The 13,957-nt window shown below is 39.1% G+C and overlaps 1 protein-coding gene across 1 annotated transcript in view; it reads right to left on the minus strand.

Annotated features, from left to right (window-relative positions):
* LOC110059259 (fibroblast growth factor receptor 3-like) overlaps positions 1-13,957 on the minus strand; it is a 31,251-nt gene extending 17,294 nt beyond the window's left edge. The window contains exons 1-4 of the mRNA XM_089294991.1: positions 13,785-13,957; positions 11,526-11,681; positions 10,104-10,397; positions 9,450-9,548 (exon numbers count right to left, since the gene is read on the minus strand). Of these exons, the coding sequence (XP_089151117.1) occupies positions 9,450-9,548; positions 10,104-10,397; positions 11,526-11,681; positions 13,785-13,848 (613 nt within the window). The 5' untranslated portion in view covers positions 13,849-13,957. The remainder of the gene's footprint in view (positions 1-9,449; positions 9,549-10,103; positions 10,398-11,525; positions 11,682-13,784) is intronic.

Below are 13,957 nucleotides of genomic sequence, written 5' to 3' on the forward strand. Positions count from 1 at the left end.
GTGTGAAGGGACCCGCGTGTAAAATATTCAATGCTCAAAAAAGGCGGTCCCAAAATCCCCAAACAAAGCCCTTGAAACTATGCCGCGGCAAGGCACAACAGGCGCCCTAAACAGGGCCCTTAAACAACAATAATGTAATAAATTCCCCGATGGGGGCCCCTGAGAAAACCTAGCGCTAACAAAGCTAACAAGATCCAAGGTCAGGGCCTTTGAACACCTGAACTAAGATAACCGCCAAATTTGCAAGTTATTTTTGCGCTAATTGTAGTTTATTCTTTTTTTCGAGTGGAATTCCTGACGTTTGTTCAAGCCAAAAGGTGCCAGAGAGAACAACTGTGCACTCCAATATGCCTCTTTAGTGATTAAAAGCTTTTCGATGTTACTTGTATTGTTTGCATTTATCTGCACTTGATCAATACACTGGAAAGAAAAGTCGTTTAAGTCGTGCGGTGTTCTGTTGAAATGCACCGCTACCTCACAAGTCTTTTTCTTGGTCAGCATAGCAGACTTGTGGTTGCGAAATCTAACTCTAAAATCTGTTGTTGTAGAGCCAATGTATTGTAAGTTACATTTCTTACACGAAGCCAAATAAATGACATTTTTTGAATCACAGGAAAGTTTCAATCGTATCTTATAGCTCTTGCCTGTTTGAAAACTTTGGAAAGAATTTGATTCAACAAAGTAGTTGCGACAGAGATCACATCTTATTCTTTTGCATTTAAAGCAACCCTTAACCTCAACAACCTCTTCAACCTTAGTGTTAGAGCCATAACGAGATGGCGCTAACAACTCCTTAAGGTTTTTAGATCTTCGAAAAGAGGCTATGATGGAATTTGGCGGAAAAAATTCTTTTAATTTGGGGTTGGATTCCAAAATACCTAGGTGTTTTCTGATGATGCGACCAACATCAGGTAAATTTGGATTAAATGTTGTTACAAATGGAAACAATTTCTTCTCAGCTTTGGCACGAGTTCTAAGTAAGTCAGTTCTAGATGTAGTTAAGGCTTTAGAAAATTGATCTTCCACTAATTTTGTGGGATAACCCTGATTGACTAGATAACCCTTGTATTCAGTTGTTCTCTCGGCAAGAAATACTTGTTCAGAGCAGTTTCTCTGTAACCTAGTTGCTATGCCATAAGGGATAGCCTTGAAAACGTGTTTGGGGTGAGCACTTGATGGTGGAAGATACAAGTGGCTATCAGTTGGCTTTGAATAAACGTCTGTCTGGATGAAACCCCCGATGAGATGTAAAGTTAAATCTAGCACGTGAAGCTCGCGTTCAGAAAAAACTAATTCAAATTTAATGGTAGGATATAGGGAATTTATAAAGTCAGTAAACTCATGCAGTGCAGGAAGGCCTTGTTGCCAGAGATCAAAAACATCGTCACGGTATCGCAACCATAAAGTCGGCTTTATGGGGCCAGAAAATTTAGCTTGATAATCTATTTCCCCCATGGCAAGATCCGCGTAGCTACAGGCGTTCTTTGGGCCCATGGCTGTGCCATGAATTTGTAGGAAAAAGTTTTCCTTAAAAACCGAGTGATTGCTACGTACTGCAGTAAAGAAGGCACTGAATGCCAGAGAAAACCAGCTTCCATCCACTAATTGCATTTTAGAAGCAGTAGAAATTTGTTTGAAGAGCAATCACTCGGTTTTTAAGGAAAACTTTTTCCTACAAATTCATGGCACAGCCATGGGCCCAAAGAACGCCTGTAGCTACGCGGATCTTGCCATGGGGGAAATAGATTATCAAGCTAAATTTTCTGGCCCCATAAAGCCGACTTTATGGTGGCGATACCGTGACGATGTTTTTGATCTCTGGCAACAAGGCCTTCCTGCACTGCATGAGTTTACTGACTTTATAAATTCCCTATATCCTACCATTAAATTTGAATTAGTTTTTTCTGAACGCGAGCTTCACGTGCTAGATTTAACTTTACATCTCATCGGGGGTTTCATCCAGACAGACGTTTATTCAAAGCCAACTGATAGCCACTTGTATCTTCCACCATCAAGTGCTCACCCCAAACACGTTTTCAAGGCTATCCCTTATGGCATAGCAACTAGGTTACAGAGAAACTGCTCTGAACAAGTATTTCTTGCCGAGAGAACAACTGAATACAAGGGTTATCTAGTCAATCAGGGTTATCCCACAAAATTAGTGGAAGATCAATTTTCTAAAGCCTTAACTACATCTAGAACTGACTTACTTAGAACTCGTGCCAAAGCTGAGAAGAAATTGTTTCCATTTGTAACAACATTTAATCCAAATTTACCTGATGTTGGTCGCATCATCAGAAAACACCTAGGTATTTTGGAATCCAACCCCAAATTAAAAGAATTTTTTCCGCCAAATTCCATCATAGCCTCTTTTCGAAGATCTAAAAACCTTAAGGAGTTGTTAGCGCCATCTCGTTATGGCTCTAACACTAAGGTTGAAGAGGTTGTTGAGGTTAAGGGTTGCTTTAAATGCAAAAGAATAAGATGTGATCTCTGTCGCAACTACTTTGTTGAATCAAATTCTTTCCAAAGTTTTCAAACAGGCAAGAGCTATAAGATACGATTGAAACTTTCCTGTGATTCAAAAAATGTCATTTATTTGGCTTCGTGTAAGAAATGTAACTTACAATACATTGGCTCTACAACAACAGATTTTAGAGTTAGATTTCGCAACCACAAGTCTGCTATGCTGACCAAGAAAAAGACTTGTGAGGTAGCGGTGCATTTCAACAGAACACCGCACGACTTAAACGACTTTTCTTTCCAGTGTATTGATCAAGTGCAGATAAATGCAAACAATACAAGTAACATCGAAAAGCTTTTAATCACTAAAGAGGCATATTGGAGTGCACAGTTGTTCTCTCTGGCACCTTTTGGCTTGAACAAACGTCAGGAATTCCACTCGAAAAAAAGAATAAACTACAATTAGCGCAAAAATAACTTGCAAATTTGGCGGTTATCTTAGTTCAGGTGTTCAAAGGCCCTGACCTTGGATCTTGTTAGCTTTGTTAGCGCTAGGTTTTCTCAGGGGCCCCCATCGGGGAATTTATTACATTATTGTTGTTTAAGGGCCCTGTTTAGGGCGCCTGTTGTGCCTTGCCGCGGCATAGTTTCAAGGGCTTTGTTTGGGGATTTTGGGACCGCCTTTTTTGAGCATTGAATATTTTACACGCGGGTCCCTTCACACTTTCGGCTGACTCGACGAATCGCGTTACTTTTTTGATATTAATCTTATTTGTATTATATTCGATTATTTATTCTTATTTGGTTTGTGTCTTTTGAGTTTTGTACCGCATTGTCATAGTATCTCGCTTAGTAATCACCGATTGTTTATCATTGGTTAATTTTTTCGTTTTCATGTGTTACCACGCCCTGTTATGTAATCATCTTTGTAATATTATGTCATTTTTTATACTGTAAACTTATTTAAGGTTATTGTAATTTATTATTCACTTGCACTGCAACTGATGAAGGTCTTTGACCGAAACGTTTATTTTTATTAAATTTTTAAACTTTTTTTTTTTAGATTTCTTAGATTTTTTACTGTATATATATATTTTTTTCGCTCGAAGTTGTCCGTCCTCGTTTTCCACAATTGCCTATATATATATATATATATATATATATATATATATATATATATATATATATATGAGTAATAACGAAGAGGCAAGATTTGCTGTTACTCCGAGTTTCGTGCTTACGCACTCATCAGACAGTATTTAATGATAAGCATTCCTATCAACTAGATATATATACACGGTATTAAACAATAGGCTAATTGCTGGACTAGTTGCATTACAATAAGTGATAGTTATACTGGAAAACAATAGGTGTGAAGACAGAAATTACGGGGACGAGTATAAACTGCGTGGGTGCAGTACAATATAAAGAAAGTGTCAAGCGTTCTTCAAGTAGAATTTGTTCTCGTGCCGGCATTTAGAAATAAGTTCTGATCTTTTGTTTAGTAGATTGTCGTTGCTATGTTTGATAATCATTAGTTTTTCTGTGAGGCAGAGGTCGCATCGTTTGGAAATGTTGTTGTAGGGTCTTGCACGGCTAATAATTGACCATTTGATGTTGAAGTCTTGTTTTTTGTCGTGTAGTTGCCAGATGTATTTAGAAAGCTCGGTGCTGTTGATGTGTTTTCTGTGCTTAAATGTGGATTTGTGCTGCGAGAATCTCTGTTTGAATGTTCCTTCTGTCAGTCCAATGTAGTTCTTGGTTGTGTTGTTAGTTGTAACTTGTGCGTTGTAGATTACACTGGAAGTCAGGCATTTGTTGTCTAGCGGGCATTGGTCTTTTTTGCGGCAGTTGCATTGTTCTCCGGTGATTGCGTTGGCGTTGTTGTCGGCGTTTGTTATTTTCATGTTGTGTTTGTTGATTACTGTTTTCATGTTGTCCATGCAACTGTAGCTGACTTTGACGTTGTTTTTGTTGAAGAGGCTGTGGTATTTATGTTGGTTCGGAAAGTGCTTAGATATGAGCTTCAGGAATGTTCTACCGATGTTTGTCTTTACGTTTTTACTAAATGGAGGGTTGTACCATATAATGTTTCTTTGTCTGCTGCGTCGGGGGCGTGTTGGTTGATTGTCTTCGTTGTAAATTAGTGTTTCAGAGTATCCGCTGGCTTTCAAAGCAGTTTCGTAGATTGGTTTGGCCTTGTTGAATTCGTGTTCGTTGCATGAGTTGGCGGAAATACGGCGATTGATGGATGCTGGAAGTTGCTTTATTATGTTAGGTGGGTGGTTAGACTTTGTGTTGATGTACTGCGGCTCGTCGTTAGGCTTTCTGTAGGGGCAGTAGGTACCTTTTGTAAGATCGAAGGTGACGTCCAGGTAGTTAACAATTTTCATGTTAGTCTGTATGGTAATGTTAAGTCCATATGTCTTGAAGCGTCTTGTTATGTCCTTCCTTGTACGGTCTGCTTGAGGTCCGGAGATGTTTTTGAAGATGGCAAGTCCGTCGTCTCTGTAAAGCCCGATGTTGTCTATCCCGTATGTGTTACACAGGTCGTCGAGAATGAATAAGCCTACGAGCTCGCATACTTCGGCTCCGTCGAAGCTGCCCATAGTAACGTCAAAAGAACTGTTGTTTTTCTTGATCCAGGCGGTGTTACTGTCAAAGAGAAGGGATTTTCTTGAATGCATAATAATATAACACGACTGTGAGACAGAAGACTGGCCTTAACCAATGGAAAAACTCATCATCCGTCATCAACTGGTTCTCCTCCATACAACACAAAGATCAACATACCTTCGCCGTATTTGACATTGAGAACTTCTACCCTTCCATTACTGAGAAACTTCTTACAGACGCAATCAACTTCGCCAAACAATTCACTTCCATTACGGACCGCGACATCGATATTATTATGCATTCAAGAAAATCCCTTCTCTTTGACAGTAACACCGCCTGGATCAAGAAAAACAACAGTTCTTTTGACGTTACTATGGGCAGCTTCGACGGAGCCGAAGTATGCGAGCTCGTAGGCTTATTCATTCTCGACGACCTGTGTAACACATACGGGATAGACAACATCGGGCTTTACAGAGACGACGGACTTGCCATCTTCAAAAACATCTCCGGACCTCAAGCAGACCGTACAAGGAAGGACATAACAAGACGCTTCAAGACATATGGACTTAACATTACCATACAGACTAACATGAAAATTGTTAACTACCTGGACGTCACCTTCGATCTTACAAAAGGTACCTACTGCCCCTACAGAAAGCCTAACGACGAGCCGCAGTACATCAACACAAAGTCTAACCACCCACCTAACATAATAAAGCAACTTCCAGCATCCATCAATCGCCGTATTTCCGCCAACTCATGCAACGAACACGAATTCAACAAGGCCAAACCAATCTACGAAACTGCTTTGAAAGCCAGCGGATACTCTGAAACACTAATTTACAACGAAGACAATCAACCAACACGCCCCCGACGCAGCAGACAAAGAAACATTATATGGTACAACCCTCCATTTAGTAAAAACGTAAAGACAAACATCGGTAGAACATTCCTGAAGCTCATATCTAAGCACTTTCCGAACCAACATAAATACCACAGCCTCTTCAACAAAAACAACGTCAAAGTCAGCTACAGTTGCATGGACAACATGAAAACAGTAATCAACAAACACAACATGAAAATAACAAACGCCGACAACAACGCCAACGCAATCACCGGAGAACAATGCAACTGCCGCAAAAAAGACCAATGCCCGCTAGACAACAAATGCCTGACTTCCAGTGTAATCTACAACGCACAAGTTACAACTAACAACACAACCAAGAACTACATTGGACTGACAGAAGGAACATTCAAACAGAGATTCTCGCAGCACAAATCCACATTTAAGCACAGAAAACACATCAACAGCACCGAGCTTTCTAAATACATCTGGCAACTACACGACAAAAAACAAGACTTCAACATCAAATGGTCAATTATTAGCCGTGCAAGACCCTACAACAACATTTCCAAACGATGCGACCTCTGCCTCACAGAAAAACTAATGATTATCAAACATAGCAACGACAATCTACTAAACAAAAGATCAGAACTTATTTCTAAATGCCGGCACGAGAACAAATTCTACTTGAAGAACGCTTGACACTTTCTTTATATTGTACTGCACCCACGCAGTTTATACTCGTCCCCGTAATTTCTGTCTTCACACCTATTGTTTTCCAGTATAACTATCACTTATTGTAATGCAACTAGTCCAGCAATTAGCCTATTGTTTAATACCGTGTATATATATCTAGTTGATAGGAATGCTTATCATTAAATACTGTCTGATGAGTGCGTAAGCACGAAACTCGGAGTAACAGCAAATCTTGCCTCTTCGTTATTACTCATATACTCAGCTCTACACTATATGTGTATTGAGCACTATTTTAATGGGATCTGCTACTTCCTCATATGGTTATATATATATATATATATATATATATATATATATATATATATATATTGTTTGGCCTTCTGTTTTGAGTTTAATAATCACCATATAAACAAAACAAAGCAGCAAGAAGAAGAACAAGTTATAATTCGGTTAACTTTTAATCCTGGGTTAATCCGGCTTCCGAACAATTCTGCCCTGTTTTCGACAAGTTAACCTGACATGCGCCCGCGATCCAATCGGAAACCAGCACTTGGTCAGCGGTCAACTTCAAAAAACACGTGACCTCCATGAGCTGTAAACTTGAGCCTGCGATATGGTCACGTGATACTGGTCAGCGGATACCTTGATTTGACAGGTGTCAATTGATCATAACATGGATGTCCAAAATCGCAGAAGTACACGGTAAACCAAGGCTGCATGTCTCTGTCAACCTATTATTTGGATATGGCCACCATATTGCGCGACTCCGTCGTCGTCGTTGTCGCCGTCGCCGTCGTGCGCACGCGTCCACGAGCAATACCGTTAGCCATGATAACCATGAGAAAATCAACTCATGGGTTTTCTTTTCTTTCTTAAATGAGTATGGGGCTCCGCTTGGCGGCCCTTCGGGCCGCCGGAGCTCCGCTAACACTTCCATAGAGAGGGAACAAAAGAAAACCAAGAAAAGGCCCACTTCATGGGCCCAGAAAGTCGTCACGACATAAAACGAGGCAAACTGTCAGATAATTTCTGACATTGAAGCGCCACGATAGACTAAAGTGAAAACTCCTGCAAAATTAAAGAAAAAAGGGAAAAACCAGCTGGAAATGAAATCGTAGTGGGAGATCTCCGCTAAGCAAATTTAGAAGAGAGAACGAATGGAGAAGCTGGAACCAAGAAGGGCTACCTCTGCAGTGGATAAAACTGATTGAGAATGGCATTGACAACATCAGTCTTGGAGAAGTAACAAACATGCAGACTTTCGAGAGAAAATAATTACCGTCGATCAGATCTATGCATTAATTGCCCTTTGCAATTTAGTAAAGCAAGTCAACGAATGAAACGCTACTCTGTACTTCTATTTATTATATGGCTAGCTCCGTGAGCGGGCAAGATGAATCAAATCCTGCGCTGTGATTGGCTACCCGAACGGGCAAGATGGAGCTATCTCGCCCGCTCGGGACTACCCGCCGCGTCCCGCAAGAAAAATTTCCCCGAAAGCCATATAATAAATCCTTTCTTGACCAAGCTTGTTCGGTCAAGATGGCTGAATATCGACCTCGTTCTTTTTTTGGGAGTTAATGGACCTCGACTCCGTCTCGGTCCATAAACACGCAAAAAAAGAACTTGGTCAATATCCAGCCATCTTGACCTCATAGTTGGTCAATAACCCATATATATTTTGCTAGACTTGAAAAAAACGTTTGATTCTGTACATGGAAAGAGCCGTTTATGGAAGGCATGTCAGGAGTATCTCGGCAGAGCTGAAGGCAATGTACAACAACTTCGAATGCGACATTATGAGGTCACAGGGGAAGAGAAGGACTGGACAACCGAACACAACATGGACGAAAAACGAAACAACAAATAGCAGCAGACGGAAAAAGAATGGCAAAGATTTATGTGTCTTGTGGCATGACGAGATATGGGTGAACACATACATGTACTAGGGGTGGCGAACGATCATTTTAGTCGAACTTCACGGGTCTGGCAGTCTCGTTTTTTAGCGGTTATGTGTGTCTTTTTATACGAAGCAGGCTCGGAGTCTCGATTTTTCGCAAGGCTAAGGGTTTCAAAGTCCCAATTCGTTGTTTATCGTTTCGAACTTCTCGTCACTTTATAGTGAATTTCAATGAAGCAAGTTACAATTTCCGAGAAAAAGTTAATCCTAACTTCTCGATCCCGGCTAAATTATCTGAATTCCACAAAATGGCTACAAAACCTACCGCAATGCCCATTCTGGCGCCAGAAAAACATTTATTTTGTTCTGGGATATCATAACGTAGTGTGTTGTAACCGAACTTCCAGTTCTAGACAGTTCGAAGAAGCTGGCTAAAAGCCTGCGCAAGATCTTTCTAGCTCTCAACTAAATCTGGGGCTCGAATTTTAAGATTCTGAATAAAAGTCTAGCGCTCGCACGTGAAACCCTTTGAAGTCTCGATCTGGCAATTTAAAATTAAAGTCAAAATGTCTCGGGCTTAAAGAGAAAAACGCTTGTATCACGGTCTCGCAAAGTCTCGCATTTACCATTCGCCTTCGCCACACCTGCTACTGAAATTCGCGTTTGGAGAACTTTATCTTTCGCGGACAACAAAAAATATCTCAGAGAATCGTCTGCCCCGTCTTCTCCCTGTTCCCTAAATCCCCCAGCGTCGTTTGATATTGTGTTGTAGGAAAACAATGAAGTCATCAATTAACTGATGCTAGTTGAGGAGTATTTGTTAGAATGAGTTGAACTGATATCCTTACAAACTTATTCATTTCAATATAGCAAATTACCAAATTAAAGCCGGTCTTGATAAATGACCTGTGAGAGATGAGAACGCATTACCTTTACCATTGCTATCGATAGAGGAGTTTCCAGATTTAGGGCCATCCTTCGTAGCATTACAATGTTGTCCACCCTCACACGAAATATTTGCACAGTTGCCTACAACATGAGAAGTGTGGTTAGTCACAAGACTTATTAATTATAAGTGAGTTTAACTATAAAGAAAATATTGTGTGAATAATAGCAACGGATTTCATTCTTCCCCGGGTCCACGTCAAATTTGTTTTTCGTCGTTGCGCAAACCGCCGCCAGTCAATAGAAGTAAACGTCAATAGAAGTATAAGTTAAGTTGTGATGTACATGTAGTCTTCAAAAAGCTTACAAATATGGCATTAAGCGTTCTTTTTAAAGTTGTTGCCTACGTATATAAAGCGTGATATGCAGAATTTTGAACTTTATTCTTGTTTTTAATGTGTATAAAAACTTTTTTCTCAAAAGATAAATTCCATAGTACATATCCAGCGCAGTAAAATACATGTACGAATCCTATGGAATACAGTAAAATACCTTAATTATTTGACATATTGCTCAAAAAACACTGGAGCAACTTCTAAATGGCTATCATATCTGGTGCATATCGCATAAATGGCAAATTGATCTCTCACTGAAAGGGTATAAGTTAAGTTGTGATGTACATGTAGTCTTAATTATTACCTTTGCAAACAGCAACTGTTTCGTTCGAAACATTGCAGCTATTTGATGTCTGTTTTTCGAAAAAGTCAAATGTGTTGTTATATTCTTGATTGGAGACACAGGAATCATTTCCAACAAGTTTATCTCCCTGAAGAACAGCTTCGGCCTCCGAAAATCCCTGAATGCGGCAGACTGAATGAGTCATGTTAACGGCCCAGGCTGAATGGCAAAATGGCGTCCAATTGCCAGATATGTTGATCTCAAGTTTGACTTTGGACGAGAATTTGGGATGAGGCGAAATGCGTACTTTGTAAGCTACAATGGTAGATATAGTAGGTAATAAATAAATTTAATCTGCTAAATGTGTATCTTATAATTATATAGCTCATGGGAACGACAAAACAAAAAGCTTTTTTTGTTTTTCGGGAACTCAACAGTTTAAGAAGAAAAATCACAGTGATAAATGCGATTACGAATTTTGAACAATACTCTTAATTAAAATTTTGGCCACATTAACTTCACTTGAACAAACTCTGAGTGCGTACGCATGTGCAACAACCACGGGCGCGTGTACCAAAAGCGCTCTTATCTGCAGAGGCAAAAAGTCGCGACCTTCGGGTGAGTCCAACACGGGAAATTCCGCGATTTTCCGACTTCTTTTCAAATCTGACAAATCTGTCTGCGGAATACGAAAAGAGTACTCTGTGGAGGTGGGAGGAACATGGGGTAAATCGCCCTTCTGCCTACTTTTTGTGCCAATTTTTCCCTCATCGGATCCCTGCTTTAAACATTCCTTGAAATTATTTACCCATCCAGTTCTACCTACTTCCAACATTTCCATTTCTCTCTCCTCCCTACTTATTCCCCTATTTCTACTTCTCCATTTTTTTTCTTTTGGGGTGGAGGGGGGGGGGGGATGTGCATTTCCCCCTCCTCCCTACACTTTTCTTCCACCTCTGCGCATGCTTAGAACCTCGTGGCCGCGCAGTCGCCTTGCCAGTGGTCGCAGTTCTTGGTGCTGACCAGAAGTATTGTGGTCGGCTTGGGACGAGAATGACAAAATATAGTATAGCGCATTGAATGCACGTTTGCGCAGAATGTCATCTAAATTATATTTGCGTGAGGTAACTCTATAGCCTGAACGATCAGTTGTCATAAAAAAGACGTTGACTAATAGGCCATATCCGAGTTACTGTTACCTCTGTTTCAAAACGAGTCTTGGTGCACAATCTTTCATCTGGAAATAAGTTTTTCTTGCACGTTCATTGTCTTGCAAATCAAACTCATTTCCAAATAAAAGCTTGTGCACCAGGATTCGTTCTAAAACAGAGACAACTCGGCAATGGCTTATTAATGAATTAAATTAAAATGAATTAAAGGTTCAACAGATATAATTTGCCGTCTATTTTTTTGCGATAGGACTTTTAAAAAATGTCCGCCTACCTTTGCATTTCAGTTCCTGACTTGTTGAACACTGTCGAATCTCCAGTTTGTCTTCCCCACAATGTTGTCGACACTCTCGCATTTGCATCTCAACACTACATCTACCAGAACATTGTGTCCAGTTTGTCCACTGTGGAGGTAGTGATTCAGACACACCTGTATTAAAGGGATATTTACAGTTGAAATATATTGAGTTTCTCACGATATAACAAACCGGCTAAATCGGTTATACTAATTACAAAGAGAGATAATTCACCCCTTCTAAGAATTTTAACGTGAAAAGTTAGAAACTTATTTAAACACATCTTTATATCATGCTGCCATTTTATATCCTATTGGAAACCGAGAAGAAGAGGGGAATAAAATTCTTTCCGCTAAATTTAACCCCTTAAAAAATCGAAGTAAAAGCTGCCAAAATGTAGCAACAATTTAGTATGACAAATAGATTTAGTTAATAGGTCTAGAACATCTAAAATATGTACGCGAACATTGGTTTTCGTGCGGTGGAACCTAGGTCAAACACATTAGCACTCGCTGCAAATATAGCTTCAGTAGTCAGACGATTCATAACACAGAAATCCCTCACGTGTAGTCATTCAAAACGTTCTTTGTTTTGTTTTTCAGTTAGTCGGGATTCAGTTAGTTAATGATTTTCTTTAATAACAGTCAATTGAATCCAAAAAGGAAAGAAATAGACCACTAAGATGGAAAAAAAATAATAATAATAATGAAAGCTGCAATTGGTATCATAATAATGTTTATTTCATCTACCAGAGGCACCCAATTTGATTGGATGATTACGGGGTAGACATCAATTCATGGTACGATTTTCGCTCGTTCGTTTCGAGACTCTGCGTGTCTTAGGATACGAACGAAGCCCGACAAGAAATATTTTTGCTGAACTGAGAAAAGAAAAAGGGAAAACTTGATAGCTTATAAAATATATGTGGTTTCTTGACGAAGAATTGAAGGAAACTCAAACTAACTGAAATAGCGGATAAATAAGTAGTAACGATTTTACAAGCTGTATATAGATATGACGTAATGGAAGAGCAATGTGCTTTTTTTTTTGCAATACTTATTGCAAAAGAGCCATTCGTTGAGCCAGTATGAGTGAGTCTTGTATGTGTCAACAAACTGACACAGGTTTTAAACCTCATTAATTGGATTGACGGTTTTTTGTTTTTTTACTGAGAACTTTTTATCAGCTAGACAGCAGGGTAGCTGATGTTAGATGAAGACTTAAGAATTGAGAAGACCTCAAATGTGCCACAACTAAGAGAAAATGGCCACAACATATCGACTGATCTATGGGAAATATTTAGAAACTAAGGCGTATTCTGTTTGAAATGAAATGAAATCGTGTTTTACATCTGTTGAAGACCAGTGTCTCTGAAAATCTCCCGAAAAAAGACAGATTTAGCAAAAAAAAAAAAAAAGAAAGAAAGGAAAAGAAAAAAACATAGTTGAAAGGAAAGAGACATATCGAGGCATTTTCGGACCCTTACCGTAGATACTGTTCTAATTAATCAAACTTCAGGCAACGTTTTCTTATCTAAATGCAAATGTTGCTATATTGTCAGAATTGGGAAACCTGTAGTGACTTTATTATTCGTTATGTAAATAGAATATTGAACACAACAGACAAAAATGCATTTGATTTAGTTCTTACATAAATAACAAGAACACAGATAAAGTAGTTTTGGGTATAAAGGGTTTGGGATATGAAAAATACAGCCTTTTGCCAAGCTGGGTTAGGAAAAGAAAGAAGAGGCTATTACTTTTTCCCCGACAAGTAGAGGGTACAATGAAAGCAATCCGTTATGAAAAAAAAAAAAGAAAAGAAAAAAACAGAAAAATTATATAAGAGGAAAGAAAAAACAAACTAAGACCAACAAGTCATAATTAAATAACAACATACAAATTCGCGTAAGATATGTTGCTGTTTTTTCGTCTTTTTGCAATAAGTACTTGAATTGGTATTGCAATAATCTTTCAACGTTTTCAGTCCTTATTTTTAGATGCAGCGGCAAAAGGCTACCTCGAAGGTTTTAAGCTCCCTTTAGTACTAAGAATAATGTCTTCTAATTTTTGTTTGCTTTTATCGTTTTTGGTACCCTGAACAAGACAAATCTAGCAACAATGCAGCTGCTGTTAGTTAAAAATTGAAAGAAAATATCTTTAAACGTGCCGAAAGACCTCAGTCCATTGGAAAGTATTTAGAAACTACTACTTATTTGAAAGGTCACGAATTTTTACCTGTTGGGCCTGAAGAAACCCAGTTTACAAGTATCCATGGAAGCAAGAAAAGGTAGCAAGGCATTTTCTGCGACTCTTGCTGTATCTTGGTGTTTTGATCTATCAACCTTAAGACCAAAGACCCTTTTTCCTATATGTATGCAAATTTGGTTAAATTTATAGTCAGGTATGGA

Source organism: Orbicella faveolata, unplaced genomic scaffold (assembly GCF_042242905.1).
Source record: "Orbicella faveolata isolate gen_17 unplaced genomic scaffold, um_ofav_v1 contig_25, whole genome shotgun sequence".
Lineage (NCBI taxonomy): Eukaryota > Metazoa > Cnidaria > Anthozoa > Scleractinia > Merulinidae > Orbicella > Orbicella faveolata.